The sequence below is a fragment of the Oncorhynchus kisutch genome, linkage group LG5 (assembly GCF_002021735.2).
Source record: "Oncorhynchus kisutch isolate 150728-3 linkage group LG5, Okis_V2, whole genome shotgun sequence".
NCBI lineage: Eukaryota > Metazoa > Chordata > Actinopteri > Salmoniformes > Salmonidae > Oncorhynchus > Oncorhynchus kisutch.
The window spans coordinates 56997112-57015869 of record NC_034178.2 but is presented as its reverse complement, the minus strand read 5'-3'; the positions used below and the strand labels follow the sequence as shown (position 1 = coordinate 57015869).

The 18758-nt window shown below is 45.0% G+C and overlaps 1 protein-coding gene across 1 annotated transcript in view; it reads right to left on the bottom strand.

Annotated features, from left to right (window-relative positions):
* Nucleotides 1-17137, bottom strand: part of LOC109891616 (phosphatidylinositol 4-phosphate 3-kinase C2 domain-containing subunit beta-like) — a 52719-nt gene extending 35582 nt beyond the window's left edge. The window contains 12 exon segments of the mRNA XM_031825473.1: nucleotides 2239-2361; nucleotides 2709-2904; nucleotides 5361-5394; nucleotides 5612-5758; nucleotides 5876-5939; nucleotides 6185-6264; nucleotides 6405-6516; nucleotides 12703-12823; nucleotides 13308-13468; nucleotides 13883-13983; nucleotides 14315-15227; nucleotides 17092-17137. Coding sequence (XP_031681333.1) covers nucleotides 2239-2361; nucleotides 2709-2904; nucleotides 5361-5394; nucleotides 5612-5758; nucleotides 5876-5939; nucleotides 6185-6264; nucleotides 6405-6516; nucleotides 12703-12823; nucleotides 13308-13468; nucleotides 13883-13983; nucleotides 14315-15227; nucleotides 17092-17132 — 2093 coding nt within the window. The 5' untranslated portion in view covers nucleotides 17133-17137.
* Between the last annotated feature and the right edge of the window lie 1621 nt (nucleotides 17138-18758).

Here is an 18758-nt window from a genome sequence, read left to right as displayed (position 1 = left end):
TACAAGGCTGTAGCCTGCTGCACTCCCTGTCCAAACTCCAATGTACTCCAGCCATAATGAAACATGACCTATTTGGTATTTGTGCCAGGCCTATGTGTGTTTATTCCATCTCAAGAGGCTTCAACAAGCTGGACACTGTCAAGCAGTCTTCTCGGTAAGTGTTGTTTTAGGGTCAAGGTTTTGCAAAATTGTTGTCACTTCTGAAGGAACCATTAGGCAGGCCTACACGGGTTGCCAAAACATGTTTATAAATCCACCCGGATACCGGAGGACTAAAAATATTATTACAATAGAGGCAAAAATAATATTGCAACAATAGTATCTTTAAAATAACCCCAGGGACCACGCATCAAGGTCAGGAGGTACAGAGATCAGAAGATAGATATGCATACATAGCCAAGGAGACTAGTTACAACCCACAAATAACAACCCACTGTAAACACTTCCATCTGCTTCAATAAGAACCCACATGTCCTCCCACACATAAACACAGCCACATGTCCTCCCACACATAAACACAGCCACATGTCCTCCCACACATAAACACAGCCACATGTCCTCCCACACATAAACACAGCCACATGTCCTCCCACACATAAACACAGCCACATGTCCTCCCACACATAAACACAGCCACATGTCCTCCCACACATACACACAGCCACATGTCCTCCCACACATACACACCCACATGTCCTCCCACACATAAACACACCCACATGTCCTCCCACACATAAACACACCCACATGTCCTCCCACACATAAACACACCCACATGTCCTCCCACACATAAACACACCCACATGTTCTCCCACACATAAACACACCCACATGTCCTCCCACACATAAACACACCCACATGTCCTCCCACACAAACACACCCACATGTCCTCCCATACATAAACACAGCCACATGTCCTCCCACACATAAACACACCCACATGTCCTCCCACACAAACACACCCACATGTCCTCCCACACATAAACACAGCCACATGTCCTCCCACACATAAACACAGCCACATGTCCTCCCACACATAAACACAGCCACATGTCCTCCCACACATAAACATAGCCACATGTCCTCCCACACATAAACACAGCCACATGTCCTCCCACACATAAACACAGCCACATGTCCTCCCACACATAAACACAGCCACATGTCCTCCCACACAAACACACCCACATGTCCTCCCATACATAAACACAGCCACATGTCCTCCCACACATAAACACAGCCACATGTCCTCCCACACATAAACACACCCACATGTCCTCATAATCATAAACACACCCACATGTCCTCCCACACATAAACACACTACATGTCCTCCCACACATAAACACAGCCACATGTCCTCCCACACATAAACACAGCCACATGTCCTCCCACACATAAACACAGCCACATGTCCTCCCACACATAAACACACCCAGATGTCCTCAAACACATAAACACACCCACATGTCCTCCCACACATAAACACACCCACATGTCCTCCCACACATAAACACACCCACATGTCCTCATAATCATAAACACACCCACATGTCCTCCTAAACATAAACACAGCCACATGTCCTCCCACACATAAACACAGCCACATTGTCTCCCACACATAAACACACCCACATGTCCTCCCACACATAAACACACCCACATGTCCTCCCACACATACACACCCACATGTCCTCCCACACATAAACACAGCCACATGTCCTCCCACACATAAACACAGCCACATGTCCTCCCACACATAAACACAGCCACATGTCCTCCCACACATAAACACACCCACATATCCTCCCACACATAAACACACCCACATGTTCTCCCACACATAAACACACCCACATGTACTCCCACACATAAACACACCCACATGTCCTCCCACACATAAACACACCCACATGCACGACCAACAGCTCTTTCCAGTGGATACATATAGAGGACAGTAGGTGAACAAACAGTACACCTGGTACTAGAGTGGGATGGCTTGAACCCTAACATGCTTTAGGAAGCCAATGTGTACGTTGTGTACGTTGTGTATGTTGTGTACGTTGTGAGTACATGTTGTTAGAAGTGGTAGTTTGGATTGCAAATATCTATATTGCTTTTAAATGATAAGCATCATGTAATATTAGGTTACATAGACTCTGATTGGTGAACATCTCTGTGAGGTTGCTTGAGGTGCCTATAAGGTCTGTTGTGACAGGCTGTGATTGGGTACGTACCTCTGGTCCCAGACTACCAGGTGAAACAGGTACTTGCTGACCTGCTGTTTGCTGGTGTGCTGGGGGGCACAAATCTCCGCCCCTCCATGGGTCAGAGAGCACGACAGGAAGAAGCCCTCGTAGCTGATAGGAAGAGGAAGTGGAAATCAGCCAATGGGATAACAGAGAGGAGATCAGCCAATTCAATGACAAGGTGAATCCAGGTAAAAGCTATGATCATTTTAGTGATGTCACTTGTTAAATCTAGGGAGGGAGAAGGAGAGGGAGGGAGAAGGAGAGTGAGGGAGAAGGAGAGTGAGGGAGAAGGAGAGGGAGGGAGAGGGATGGAAAAGGAGAGGGATGGAAAAGGAGAGGGAGGGAGAAGGAGAGGGAGGGAGAAGGAGGGGGAGGGAGAGGGATAACACAATGTCATCCTCATAGATTATGCTAGGGAAATCCAGCCTGAACAGCTGCCTGTGTGTGTGTGTTACCTGGCCGCCCATGTGATGGGGATGCGGTGAGCAGCGTAAACGCTGAAGGATAGGACGTTGGTGACCAGGCCTGCTTCCTGTGTGGGCGCAGTGTGCCGGTTGCTCTGCACCGTGGTGTGGAAGTTAGCGTTGAATGTGCTGCAGTACAGCTCCACCAGATCTAAAATGGCCACCGTCAGCTTCTCCACCACTTTCTCTGCAACATTTTCAGAAACCATTTAGATTCACCTTCATTTAGCAGACGCTCTTATCCAGACAGACTTACACTAAGTGCATTCAATTAAGGAGGGCTAAACAACAACTTAACACAAGCATTAGAAGTTTAACTTTCTGAATGTTAATAATAATCAGGGTGCAGAATTGAGCATCCATGACCGAGTGGTCACGCACGTCTCCAAATCATTCATCAAGTTTGCTGATGACAACAGAGTGGTGCCAGGAAAATAACCTCTCCCTCAACGTCAACTCATTATATATACAGTATTCTAGTCATGGTTCATCCTATATCAAACCTGTTTTTTGGATTATGTATGTATTGTTTTGTATTGCAAGGCCATCAGACTTAAATAGCCATCACTAGCCGGCTTCCACCCGGTTACACAACCCTGCACCTTAGAGGCTGCTGCCCTATTTACATACACTACTGTTCAAAAGTTTGGGGTCACTTAGAAACTTCCTTGTTTTTGAAAGAAAAGCTAAAATTTTTTGTCCATTAAAATAACATCAAATTGATCAGAAATACAGTGTAGACATTGTTAATGTTGTAAATGACTATTGTAGCTGGAAATGGCAGATGTTTTATGGAATATTTACATAGGCGTACAGGGGCCCACTACCAGCAACCATCACTCCTGTGTTCCAATGGCACATTGTGTTAGCTAATCCAAGTTTATCATTTTAAAAGGCTAATTTATGATTAGAAAACCCTTTTGCAATTATGTTAGCACAGCTGAAAACTGTTGTGCTGATTAAAGAGGCAATAAAACTGGCTAACTAACTAGTTGAGTATCTGGAGCATCCGCATTTGTGGGTTCGATTACAGGCTCAAAATGGCTAGAAATAAATAACTTTTTTCTGAAACTCGTCAGTCTATTCTTGTTCTGAGAAATAAAGGCTATTCCACGCGAGAAATTTTCAAGAAACTGAAGCTCTTGTACAACGAGGTGTACTACTCCCTTCACAGAACAGCGCAAACTGTCTGTAACCAGAATAGAAAGAGGAGTGGGAGGCCCTGGTGCACAACTGAGCAAGAGCACAAGTACATTAGTGTGTCTAGTTTGAGAAACAGATGCCTCACAAGTCCTCAGCTTCATTAAATAGTACCCGCAAAACACCAGTCTCAACGTTAACAGTGAAGAGGCGACTCCGGGATGCTGGGATACGGCAGAGTTGCAAAGAAAAATACATATCTCAGACTGGCCAATAAAAAGAAAATATTAGGATGGGCAAAAGAACAGACTGAACAGAGGAACTCTGCCTAGAAGGCCAGTATCCCAGAGTCGCCTCTTCACTGTTGACGTTGAGACTGAACAGAGGAACTCTGCCTAGAAGGTCAGCATCCCGGAGTCGCCTCTTCACTGTTGACGTTGAGACTGGTGTTTTGCGGTTACTATTTAATGAAGCTGCCAGTTGAGGACTTGTGAGACGTCTGTTTCTCAAAGCAGAGGAATGTCAAACATCAGTTATTGTCATCATTCCTTGGTTGTGCCCCAAATAGCACCCTATTCCCTATATAGTGCACTACTTTTGACCAAGGCTCTTAGGGGTGCCATTTGGGACACAGAACATGGCTGCGCCATGTCAACACAGCTCAGCTGACTGGGCTCCACTGTTTACATTGTGTCTCTTTATACATCCATTGGAGCAGCAGCTCAGCTCTACACGGGAAACAACATCCCAACTCTCTGAAATGTTATCCCTCTCTTTTCAAGGGCAGACAGACAGATAGAGCTTGGCGAATGGATGGAGGTGGTGCTTGGTGTATCCTGTACGAAGCTAGCCATCCTTCCTGTTTGTTTGAGTGTGAGTGGGAGGTAGAGAGTGGGGATATCATACATCACGGATGTGCATCACAACAAGTCAAGGACACTTCCGCTCTGACATGAGGTAGTGCTACTGTGACGGACCAGTGTGCCTGCTTAGCAGTACAGCTTCTTCCCTATCTGGGTACACTGTCTGTACAATGGCTCAACCCAGATTCCTCTGCATCACAAACACACGTGACCGCCCGCTTTACAACATACTAGCAACTCAGCTGTGGAGCTTACGGTACGATCTTTATTGCATTACACTACTGTACAGACCTGACCTGGACCCCATAACCAAGCTGTCCCTCCTCTCTCACTTCTCTCCATCTCTACCACCGCTCCTCTCTTCCATCTACAGTATCTCATCACTCCTCTTTTTCTATCCTCAGTTCCTCTTCTGTCCCGTCTCTGTCTGTCTCCTATCCCCCTGTCTGTCTCCTATCCCCCTGTCTGTCTCCTATCCCCCTGTCTGTCTCCTATCCCCCTGTCTGTCTCCTATCCCCCTGTCTGTCTCCTATCCTCCTTCCCCGCTTCTGTCTGTCCTCTCTGTCATCCCCTACCAGCCAGTATTTCTGTGTGGATTATTCAGTGCTATTGTAGGACATTCAATTAGTGAGGAACTTACCTCTGTTCTCTCTGATGGCCAGCACTGATGAATCCTGTGAAGAGACACACATAGTTACAGAATCCAATCAACCAACCTTTGGTTCTGGAGTTACAGGAGTACAGTAATTCATGAAGTTATCCTTGTGTACCGGTCTAAGATCAGTTTAGTACTTAGAACATAATGTTTATGGCTATGATTGGGGAGGGTAAACTGATCCTAGATCTGTGTATCTGAAGCATGGTAGATGTGATTGTGAGTGTGTGTGTTACCTTCTGGACTCTGGGCTGCAGACGACAGGGGCATGCTGGAAGCTGGTTGAGGGCGGAAGTGATGTCAGGCGTTTCCACAGCAGCCAGCGAGCTGCAGAGAGCCTTCACTGATTGGACGAGCCGTTCCACGTGCAACACAAGCTCCACCTACAGAGGGCAGGAGGGAAAAAACATTGAGAATTCAACCTTACACATCAATTTTAAGAATAAAAATGTTTGTGTTCCTTCTTGTGTGTTTTTATGTGTGTGTATGTATAAGGTTACCTCTGATAGAAGAAAGGACTCAGCCTCGTTGTGAAAGTTGTCCAGGAGCAGAGTCAAAGCCTCCCTGTTCAAACAAGGAAATATCAACAACACTGATATCAAAGTCCCAGCCTAAGGCCTTCTATTGCTTTTTAAAGAAGTTTTCACATATTCCAAAAAGACTTGACTAATCCATCCAATTTGGTAGCCAGATCACATTTATTTTACTTCCAATCATCCAAGTTATCCAATCAGATTAGGAATCACCTTGATAAAGGTTGCATCTCTAATGTGTTCAGTGGCGTGAGAGCTGTAGGCCCCTACCCTCACCTAGTAACTGTCTGTTTGATTGGTCGCTCCTGCAGCAGGATGCTGTGGTTCATCGTAGAGGCCGTCTCATCATCCTCCTCCTGTCAAGCAAAACACAACCATATAATCAAACAAGAGTGTGTGCGTCTCTGCTACTGCATGCATGTGTGTGTGTGTGTGTGTGTGTGTGTGTGTGTGTGTGTGTGTGTGTGTGTGTGTGTGTGTGTGTGTGTGTTTTCACCGTGCGGCCCAGTTCTGTGTTGACAGAGCCTCTCTTGGTGAGGAAGAGACGAATGTCCCAGTCAAACTTCACACACAGCTGGATATGCTCCAACCCTGTCAACGTCTGGGAACTAACAGAGGGAGAGAGAGAGAGAGAGAGAGAGAGAGAGAGAGAAAGAGAGACAGAGAGCGAGAGACACAGACAGAGAGACACACACACAGAGAGACACACACACAGAGAGACAGAGAGACACACACACAGAGAGACAGAGAGAGACACACAGAGAGAGAGACACAGAGAGAGAGACACACACAGGGAGAGACAAACAGAGAGACAAACAGAGATAGAGAGACAGACAGAGAGACAAACAGAGAGACAAACAGAAACAGAGAGACAGACAGAGAGACAAACAGAAACAGAGAGACAGCCAGAGAGACAAACAGAAACAGAGAGACAGCCAGAGAGACAAACAGAAACAGAGAGACAGCCAGAGAGACAGACAGAAACAGAGAGACAGCCAGAGAGACAGACATAAACAGAGAGACAGCCAGAGAGACAGACAGAAACAGAGAGACAGCCAGAGAGACAGACAGAGAGACAAACAGAAACAGAGAGACAGCCAGAGAGACAAACAGAGATAGAGAGACAGACAGAGAGAGAGAGACAAACAGAGATAGAGAGACAGACAGAGAGAGACAAACAGAAACAGAGAGACAGACAGAGAGAGACAAACAGAGATAGAGAGACAGCCATAGAGAGACAAACAGAGATAGAGAGACAGCCATAGAGAGACAAACAGAAACAGAGAGAGACAGACAGAGAGACAAACAGAAACAGAGAGAGACAGACAGAAACAGAGAGACAGACAGAGAGAGACAAACAGAAACAGAGAGAGACAGACAGACAAACAGAAACAGAGAGACAAACAGAAACAGAGAGACAGACAGACAGAAACAGAGAGACAAACAGAAACAGAGAGAGACAAACAGAAACAGAGAGAGACAGAGAGACAAACAGAAACAGAGAGACAGACAGAGACAAACAGAGATAGAGAGACAGACAGAGAGACAAACAGAGATAGAGAGACAGAGAGACAAACAGAAACAGAGAGAGACAGACAGAGAGACAAACAGAAACAGAGAGAGACAGACAGAGAGACAAACAGAAACAGAGAGACAAACAGAAACAGAGAGACAGAGAGACAAACAGAAACAGAGAGACAGACAGAAACAGAGAGACAGCCAGAGAGAGACAAACAGAGAGAGAGACAGAGAGACAAACAGAAACAGAGAGACAAACAGAAACAGAGAGACAAACAGAGATAGAGAGACAGAGAGACAAACAGAAACAGAGAGACAAACAGAAACAGAGAGACAGACAGAGAGACAAACAGAGATAGAGAGACAGAGAGACAAACAGAGATAGAGAGACAGACAGAGAGACAAACAGAAACAGAGAGACAGAGAGACAAACAGAGATAGAGAGACAGACAGAGAGACAGACAGAGAGACAAACAGAGATAGAGAGACAGAGAGACAAACAGAGATAGAGAGACAGACAGAGAGACAAACAGAAACAGAGAGACAGAGAGACAAACAGAAACAGAGAGACAGACAGAGAGACAAACAGAAACAGAGACAGACAGAGAGAGACAAACAGAAACAGAGAGACAGACAGAGAGAGACAAACAGAAACAGAGAGACAAACAGAAACAGAGAGACAGCCAGAGAGAGACAAACAGAAACAGAGAGACAGACAGAGAGACAAACAGAAACAGAGAGACAGACAGAGAGACAAACAGAAACAGAGAGACAGCCAGAGAGAGACAAACAGAGATAGAGAGACAGACAGAGAGACAAACAGAAACAGAGAGACAGACAGAGAGACAAACAGAAACAGAGAGACAGACAGAGAGACAAACAGAAACAGAGAGACAGACAGAGAGACAAACAGAAACAGAGAGACAGACAGAGAGACAAACAGAAACAGAGAGACAGACAGAGAGACAAACAGAAACAGAGAGACAGACAGAGAGACAAACAGAAACAGAGAGACAGACAGAGAGACAAACAGAAACAGAGAGACAAACAGAAACAGAGAGACAGACAGAAAGAGAGAGACAGCCAGAGAGACAAACAGAAACAGAGAGACAGACAGAGAGACAAACAGAGATAGAGAGAGACAGACAGAGAGACAAACAGAAACAGAGAGACAGCCAGAGAGACAGACAGAGAGACAAACAGAGATAGAGAGACAGCCAGAGAGACAAACAGAAACAGAGAGACAGCCAGAGAGACAGACAGAGAGACAAACAGAGATAGAGAGACAGCCAGAGAGACAAACAGAAACAGAGAGACAGCCAGAGAGACAGACAGAGAGACAAACAGAGATAGAGAGACAGCCAGAGAGACAAACAGAAACAGAGAGACAGCCAGAGAGACAGACAGAGAGACAAACAGAGATAGAGAGACAGCCAGAGAGACAAACAGAAACAGAGAGACAGCCAGAGAGACAGACAGAGAGACAAACAGAGATAGAGAGACAGCCAGAGAGACAAACAGAAACAGAGAGACAGCCAGAGAGACAGACAGAGAGACAAACAGAGATAGAGAGACAGCCAGAGAGACAAACAGAAACAGAGAGACAGACAGAGAGAGTGAGACAGAGAGACAGAAATGTTATTGTAAAGTTTCCCTCCAGCAACAATACAAATAACAAAGCATTGAAAAACAAAGACATTATTCATAAAAATAAAAACATTTGTAGGACAAGTATGCCATTCAAGTGGATAAGCCATGTCCCTACACAATGATGTGATGCAGCAGTACTTAGTGAACACACACAGGGGAAAACCCACTACAATATGGGCCTGGGGGTTCATTGTGAGGTGATTGTTTTGCTACATAAATAAGAGCGAGAGAAGGGAGGGCAAATAAAGAGAGAGAGAGAGAGATAAAACCCTACTACTGTCCAGCCCTGTGATTGACAGCTGTGTAACAAGCAATGACCTCAACACACAGAGCAAGTCCCAACTTTTAACAGCCGCAGATTATCAGGGGAAAACACACTTTCTGCTGCAGGCCGGAAACACACACACACACACACACACACACACACACACACACACACACACACACACACACACACAGAGAGAGAGAGAGAGAGAAACACAGCTGCTCTGGGCCTGAAAAACAAACAAACGGAAAGAATGAGACACACACTCTTACATGAACAGTCGTGGCCAAAAGTTGAGAATGACACAAATATTAATCTCCAAAAAGTCTGCTGCCTCAGCATCTGTAGATATTTGTGTCGGATGTTACTATGGAAAACTGAAGTATAATTACAAGCATTTCATAAGTGTCAAAGGCTTTTATTGACAATTACATGAAGTTGATGCAAAAAGTCAATATTTGCAGTGTTGACCCTTCTTTTTCAAGACCTCTGCAATCCGTCCTGGCATGCTGTCAACTAACTTCTGGGCCACATCCTGACTGATGGCAGCCCATTCTTGCATAATCAATGCTTGGAGTTTGTCAGAATTTGTGGGTTTTGTTTGTCCACCCGCCAAGTTCTCAATGGGATTAAGGTCTGGGGAGTTTCCTGGACATGGACCCAAAATATCGATGTTTTGTTCCCTGAGCCACTTAGTTATCACTTTTGCCTTATGGCAAGGTGCTCCATCATGCTGGAAAAGGCATTGTTTGTCACCAAACTGTTCCTGGATGTTTGGGAGAAGTTGCTCTTGGAGGATGTGTTGGTACCATTCTTTATTCATGGCTGTGTTCTTATGCAAAATTGTGAGTGAGCCCACTCCCTTGGCTGAGTAGAAACCCCACACATGAATGTTCTCAGGATGCTTTACTGTTGGCATGACACAGGACTGATGGTAGCGCTCACCTTGTCTTCTCCGGACAAGCTTTTTTCCGGGTGCCCCAAACAATCGGAAAGGGGATTCATCATAGAAAAATACTTTACCCCAATCCTCAGCAGTCCAATCCCTGTACCTTTTGCAGAATATCAGTATGTCCCTGATGTTTTTCCTGGAGAGAAGTGGCTTCTTTGCTGCCCTTCTTGACACCAGGCCACCGTCCAAAAGTCTTTGCCTCACTGTGCGTGCAGATGCACTCACACCTGCCTGCTGCCATTCCTGAGCAAGCTCTGTACTGGTGGTGCCCCGATACCGCAGCTGAATCAATTTTAGGAGACGGTCCTGGCGCTTGCTGGAATTTCTTGGGTGCCCTGAAGCCTTCTTCAAAACAATTGAACCCCTCTCCTTGAAGTTCTGGATGATCCGATAAATGGTTGATTTAGGTGCAATCTTACTGGCAGCAATATCCTTGCCTGTGAAGCCCTTTTTGTGCAAAGCAATGATGACGGCACGTGTTTCCTTGCAGGTAACCATGGCTGACAGAGGAAGAACAATGATTCCAAGCACCACCCTCCTTTTGAAGCTTACAGTCTGTTATTCGAACTCAATCAGCATGATAGAGTGATCTCCAGCCTTGTCCACGTCAACACTCACACCTGTGTTAATGAGAGAATCACTGACATGATGTCAGCTGGTCCTTTTGTGGCAGGGCTGAAATACAGTGGAAATGTTTTTGGGGGATTCAGTTCATTTGCATGGTAAAGAGGGACTTTGCAATTCATTGGATCACTCTTCATAACATTCTGGAGTATATGGAAATTGCCATCATACAAACTGAGGCAGCAGACTTTGTGAAAATGTATATTTGTGTCATTCTCAAAACTTTTGGCCACGACTGTATATGTGCCGCTGCTCTGAGACAGAAATGAAACACACAGGTGCACAGAGCCAGAAAACATGCGCGCGCGCACACACACACACACACACACACACACACACACACACACACACACACACACACACACACACACACACACACACACACACACACACACACACGACGGGAATGAAGCTTGCTGTACAATACATTTCAACCCTGTCTGGCTGCATTCCTCTGAAAGAAGACTTCATAGGGGAGTGAGAGGGAGGGTGTGTGCACGTCAGGTTGTGTGTGTCAGGGTATGTGTGTGGTGCGGGGGGAAAGGTCATGTTTTAGGGGAAACCCACTGTGGCTAAGCTGGCCCACAGACATACCGTTTCTGTCCGTGAGTTTGTGAGTGTGTGTATGTGTGGGAAAAGGGTCTAGAAGAGTCTGTGTTTTAGGGGCGGTTTAAGTCGGCCCACAGACATCAGCAGCGCTTGTTAAAAACTACCACAACTGAGTCCTTCAGTTAAATGTGTGTGTATATCTGGACCACAAACACACACACTCCAGCTCTCTCCCTCCCACAGTCTACCCCCAACTCACTGCCCTGTCATTCATGACAAAACCTAAACACACACATTCCTATAGTCTGGGCCTCTGAAATACAAACACAGAAACGTAAGGTTGAGACATGCATACACACACACAAACACAGGGCTGAGACTATGAGCTGAGGTCAGTACAGGTGTATCAAAGGCCATCAGACTGTTAAACAGCCATCACTAACATTGAGTGGCTGCTGCCAACACCGACTCTATCTCTAGCCACTTTAATAATTCAAATGTATCACTAAAATGTATCACTAGTCACTTTAAACAATGCCACTTTACATAATGTTTACATACCCTACATTACTCATCTCATATGTATATACTGTACTCTATACCATCTACTGCATCTTGCCTATGCCGCTCGGCTTTCGCTCATCCATATATTTATATGTACATATTCCTATTAATTCCTTTACACTTGTGTGTATAAGGTAGTTGTTGTGAAACTGTTAGATTACTTGTTAGATATTACTGCATGGTGGGAACTAGAAGCACAAGCATTTCTCTACACTCGCATTAACATCTGCTAACCATGTGTATGTGACCAATAAAATTTGAGTGTATAGCCAAGGTCTAGGAGTGTGTAGCCAAGGTCTAGGAGTGTGTAGCCAAGGTCTAGGAGTGTGTAGCCAAGGTCTAGGAGTGTGTAGCCAAGGTCTAGGAGTGTGTAGCCAAGGTCTAGGAGTGTGTAGCCAAGGTCTAGGAGTGTGTAGCCAAGGTCTAGGAGTGTGTAGCCAAGGTCTACGAGTGTGTAGCCAATGTCTACGAGTGCGTAGCCAATGTCTACGAGTGCGTAGCCAATGTCTACGAGTGCGTAGCCAAAGTCTACGAGTGCGTAGCCAAAGTCTAGGAGTGCGTAGCCAAAGTCTAGGAGTGCGTAGCCAAAGTCTAGGAGTGCGTAGCCAAAGTCTAGGAGTGCGTAGCCAAAGTCTAGGAGTGTGTAGCCAAAGTCTAGATGGTTGTCTTTACTTCTGTAGGAACTCGGCCTGACCGCAGATTTTGAGGAGGTAGTGGTCGACATCAATGTGGTCGAGGTCTTCATTAGCGTAACACAACGTCTGGTAGATTAACAGGTCTACTGTAGACGACCCTGAGAGAGAAAGAAAGAAAGAGAGAGAGACCGAAGAATGAGGCAATAGAGTGACTGTTCATTTGGCCAGTTTGATCTCTCTGAGTGAGAGAAAACATACTCTCTGCCCTCATCATGAGTCATGACCTGACGGTACCCACAGCACATAGTCTTACACACTAATGGAGAAAGGGTGAGCTGGAGAGAGAAACAGAGAGAAAAACATCCCTTAAATCTCTCTCTCCCTCTCAGACAGATGAATGAGTCAGTCATGTTTAATTGAGAGGTCAGCATAATTACATCAAGGGATCTCCAACAACAGGTTTTTCCTAATCCCTTATCCCGGATCCCTGATCTTGGAGAACCACAGTGGTCTGGACAGGACTGAGGCCAGCACACATTACATTCACTAAGGGTGTGTATGAGAATAGGGGTGAGATCTCTGTGCTGTTGAACCTGTGGTGTCAGCATTGTGTGTGTATGTGTGTGTGTGTGTGTGTCTTACCATCGCAGGTGAAGGTGAGTGGTTCTCTAAAGTGGTCGCTGATGACCGTAACCTTGACGCTGACCCCTAACCCCTGTTGCAGCTCTTCAGGCCCCACTGAGGGTGTCCACACAAACCCTGTGTTCTTAGACTGGTCACTGCACGGATATGCTGACCGCAATCTGAACACAACACACAGTCATGATTATTAACAGGTAATAAATAGCCTGACAACACACAGTCATGATTATTAACAGGTAATAAATAGCCTGACAAATCAAAGTCATGGTGATAATTGCATGTAGACAGCCTGACCACAACCTGACCACAATACAACCACAACAAAACCACGACACAGGAATGTTTCTAAACAGCCTGACTGAGGGAGAGGGTAACATTTGGGCCCAATCCCAAATCAACCCCTAAACAATACGCCCTATGTGGAGTTCTGAGAGGATTTGACAGGTGTAGGCAATATGGCAATAGCTCCATCTTGCATTCTAATACTGTGGGTGGAAGTTTCACCATGTGGCTTATATCAATCAAATCCTACACAAGTACATAGGATTCGATTTGGGATTGGGCCAAACACTTACACATCGAGCATGTGGCAGAAGGCGGCCACCTCCTCGTCTCTCTCCTCTGACACCTGGAAGAGCTCATAGCCAAAACCATTGAGCCTGGTGCCCAGGGACACCTGTCAATCACACACAGAGACACCTGTCAATCACACACAGAGACACAGGAACGATCAGAGTCACAACTGAAGGTAATGGAGCATTCAGAGTAACAGAACTCAAAGTAATGGAAAACAGCTGTGCTGGACTTGACTGGATTGAAGTAAACTGGGGATAAAACAAAACTAGACATTTCAAGGCCTCTTTATTTGTTTCTAGGTTTCCCTGTGGAAAAATGGAATGAGGGTATGAGGTAACAACGTTAGATGGGGATTAATGCTATGTCATGCTAAGTCACGTAATGAAGCTGTCATGAACCTGTTGTAACCCTGTCACAGGGTGAGTAGTTACCGGGTCGGCCGACACTCTGTGCTGGTTCCTGTTGCTCTTTTGGATAGGTAAGTAGGTGCGGGGGGGCACCTGAGGGGGGAGCGTCTTGCTCCGAGCCAACGGCTTCCCTGATTGGTCCCCGTTGGCCCGCCTACCCCTTGGCGATGGCAAATCCCCATTGAGCTTGGAGAGAGCGTCGTTGAGGCTCTCGTAGTTTAGCGTCTCCCCTGACGACAGTTTGGGCTGGTCCACCTCGGGGGTGAACAGGTTGACATCTCGGGGAGTCGTAGTGGGTCGGGGGGGCAGGCAGGGCTCAGAGGAAGGGAGTAGATGGGTCCTGGGGGGTACAGCAGGAGGAGGGTCATCAGGACGAGGGGGGAAGCCTTTAGGCAGAGTCAGAGAAGAATCAAAGCTAGACCCTGACTCCCCATAGCTGGAACTCAAGTAGTCTCCCTTCCCTGGACTCTCCAGGATATAGATGGGCTCCCTGGCCCTGGCTGGGGAGAGCTGTGGGGAGTGGGACCCCCCAGGCTGGAGGTGGTGGAGGGAGAGGTCTGAGCCAGATAATCCTCTTAGCAAACTCCTTCCAGGAGGACTAAGGCTGGGGCGGGGTGGGAGGGGGCGATCGACCTGCCTCTGGCCCTCCCAGGGGGGTAGGGTAGGTACCTTCCCACCACCCTGGCTGCTGGTCCCCTGGTTGTCCCCCCCCTTGTCCTGTTTGAGTCTGGACAGGGCATCATACTCCATCTGTAGGGCTTCAGCCAGTACCAGCTCTCTCTGGCTCAAGCCCAGGGAGTCCAGTCCCCAGGGACCCTCGCTATCCTTCTGAGATTGTGCTGCCGACATGCTCCTACAGGGGACGCCACCACTGACAGGAGAGGAAGACACCGGTGCTAGGGCTTCCAGAGAAGAGACATTGGGCTCAGAATACGCTCTGTGGAGAGAGAGAGAGAGAGAGAGAGAGAGAGATTATCAGAAAGAGTAATAAAAAAAGTAATTAAAGTCAAAGGAAGAACGAGGGATATGTTTCTCTTCTGCCAAAGACGCCAAATGCTCTCAGTTCAATGTGTATTCCACAGCTATTACCCACCCCCTTTAATTTAATCTTCAATTTTCTCTGTAACATTAAAGATGCACTACGCAGATATTGCTCCGACATTTCCTGGTTGCTAAAATTCAAAACAGTTTGCCTAATTTCAGTTTATGTGACAAAAGAAGAAGGAACAGTGTAGAGAATCATTGTACAATCTAAACCGCTGTGAAATATATTTTCCAAATGTAAAAATATTGCATTTTCAGCTGTTTGAACCTGATGTCCAAAACCAAAAGTTAAAAAACGCAAAAACAAACTTAAGCATGAGAAGCATAGAAATGGTGTACACAGAACAGATCTACTGCTTCTTAGACGTGCTTTCAATGAGAATGATAGACCTATAACAGATTTCTATGTGAATTTGGTCAGGTCAGTCAGAAAGTTACATATCACAGCTTTAAAGGGCTGCAGGAACAGTTTATAAACCATCATTAAAGGAACAAAATGTATTATATAGGACAAGTCTTATGTAAAGAAGATTAACATATTATTCCTCGAACAGACCTGTCTGGTTCAGACAGGCAACTGCAGCTCAGTAGAATCACAGCCTAGTTTCTTTACCCCCCCCCCATGTGCATGTTTAACCCATAATATGACCTCACACACATGCACGCACACAGACACACTGGCCATGACACACAACAAACACAGCAGAGGAAACCATGGTTGAGGGAGAGGCTGGGTCAGCATTCTCTCTCAATACAAAGGGCTTTATTGGCACGGTAAACATATGTTTAGATTGCCAAAGCAAGTCAAATAGATAATAAACAAAAGCGAAATGAACAATAATACATTAACAGTAAACATTACACTGACAAAAGTTCCAAAGGAATCGAGACATTTCAAATGTCATGTTATTGCTATGTGCAGTTTTATAACAATGTGCAAAAAGTACAAAAGGGAAAATAGACAAATATGGGTTTGTTCTTCACTGGTTGACCTTTTCTTATGGCAACAGGTCACAAATCTTGCTGCTTGCGATGGCACACTGGTATTTCACACAATAGATATGGGAGTTTATCAAAATGTGATTGGTTTTCAAATACTTTGTGGGTCTGTGTAATATGAGGGAAATATATGTCTCTAATATGGTCATACATTGGGCAGGAGGTTAGGAAGTGCAGCTCAGTTCCCACCACATTTTTTAGCAGTGTGCACATAGCCTGTCTTCTCTTGAGAGCCAGGTCTGCCTACGGTGGCCTTTCTCAATAGCAAGGCTATGATCACTGAGTCTGCACATAGTCAAAGATTTCCTTTCAGTAACAGTGGTCAGGTATTCTGCCACTGTGTACTCTCTGTTTAGGGCCAAATAGCATTCTAGTTTACTGTTTTTGTGTGAATTCTTTCCAATTTGTCAAGTCACAATTTTTTGGTCTGAGTCTAATTCTGTTGATGTGTCCCTTAACGTCTCTGGGATATGTGGGACGCCCACCTGGCCAAAAGCCAGGGAAAATGCAGAGCGCCAAATTCAAATAAATTACTATAAACATCAAACTTTCATGAAATCACACATGCAAGATACCAAATTAAAGCTACACTTGTTGTGAATCCAGCCAACATGTCAGATTTCAAAAAGGCTTTTCGGCAAAAGCAAACAATGCTATTATCTGAGGATAGCACCTCCGTAAACAAAGAGAGAAAAGCATATTTCAACCCTGCAGGCGCGACACAACACGCAGAAATAAACATATAAATCACGCCTTACCTTTGACGAGCTTCTTTTGTTGGCACTCCAATATGTCCCATAAACATCACAAATGGTCCTTTTGTTCGATTAATTCCATCGATATATATCCAAAATGTCCATTTATTTGGCGCGTTTGATCCAGAAAAACACTGGTTCCAACTTGCTCAACGTGACTACAAAATATCTCAAAAGTCACCTGTAAACTTTGCCAAAACATTTCAAACTACTTTTGTAATACAACTTTAGGTATGTTTAACCGTAAACAATCGATAAAATTGAAGACGGGATGATCTGTGGAAGAAAACAAACTGAAGTTAGCTTTCTGGTCACGCGCCTCTATGTAACAGTACACTTCAAGTGACCCTCGTTCAAGATGGCCATACTTCTTCATTACACAAAGGAATAACCTCAATTTCTGAAGACTGTTGACATCCAGTGGAAGCGATAGGAACTGCAAGAAGGTCCCTTAGAAATCTGGATTCCTAATGAAAACCCATTTAAAAGAGAGTGACCTCAACAAAAACAAAAAATCTAAATGGTTTTTCCTCTGGGTTTCGCCTGCTAAATAAGTTCTGTTATACTCACAGACATGAAAGTTTTAGAAACTTCAGAGTGTCTTCTATCCAGATCTACTACTAATATGCATATCTTATCTTCTGGGGATGAGTAGCAGGCATGTCGAATTCTAATGGCGTAGACAGCCTTTCTTGAATTGCCTCTCAGATCGTTCACGGCTTTGTGGAAGTTATCTGTAGTGATGTTTAGTGATGATGCCGAGGTACGTATAAGTTTGTGTGCTCTAGGGCAATGGTGTCTAGATGGAATTTGTATTTGTGGTCCTGGCAACTGGACCTTTTTCGTAACACCATTAATTTTGTCTTACTGAGAGTTACTATCAGGAACCAGGTCTGACAGAATCTGTGCAGAAGATCAAGGAGCTGCTGTAGGCCCTCCTTGGTTGGGGCCAAAAGCACCAGATATTCAGTAAATAATAGACATTTGAAAATCGGTCGTCCAATAAGAAGCCAATTTTACATTTGCTCAGTACATTGTTTTCACTGAGGAAATGTACAAGTCTGCTGTTAATGCAGAGGATTTTCCCAAGGTTGCTGTTGACGCACATCCCACAGTAGTCATTGGGGTCAAATTTGTCTCCACCTTTGTGGATTGGGGTGACCAGTCCTTGGTTCCAAATATTGGGGAAGATGCCAGAGCTGAGGATGATGTTGAAAAGTTAAAAGTATACCCAATTGAAATTTGTGGTTTGTATAATTTAAATTTAGGATTTGTATTTATTTATTTCACCTTTATTTAACCAGGTAGGCAAGTTGAGAACAAGTTCTCATTTACAATTGCGACCTGGCCAAGATTTATTTATTTTTAATTGTTTTATTTCACCTTTATTTAACCAGGTAGGCTAGTTGAGAACAAGTTCTCATTTGCAACTGCGACCTGGCCAAGATAAAGCATAGCAGTGTGAGCATACAACAAAGAGTTACACATGGAGTAAACAATTAACAAGTCAATAACACAGTAGAAAACAAAGGGGGGGTCTATATACAATGTGTGCAAAAGGCATGAGGAGGTAGGCAAATAATTACAATTTTGCAGATTAACACTGGAGTGATAAAAGATCAGATGGTCATGTACAGGTAGAGATATTGGTGTGCAGAAGAGCAGAAAAG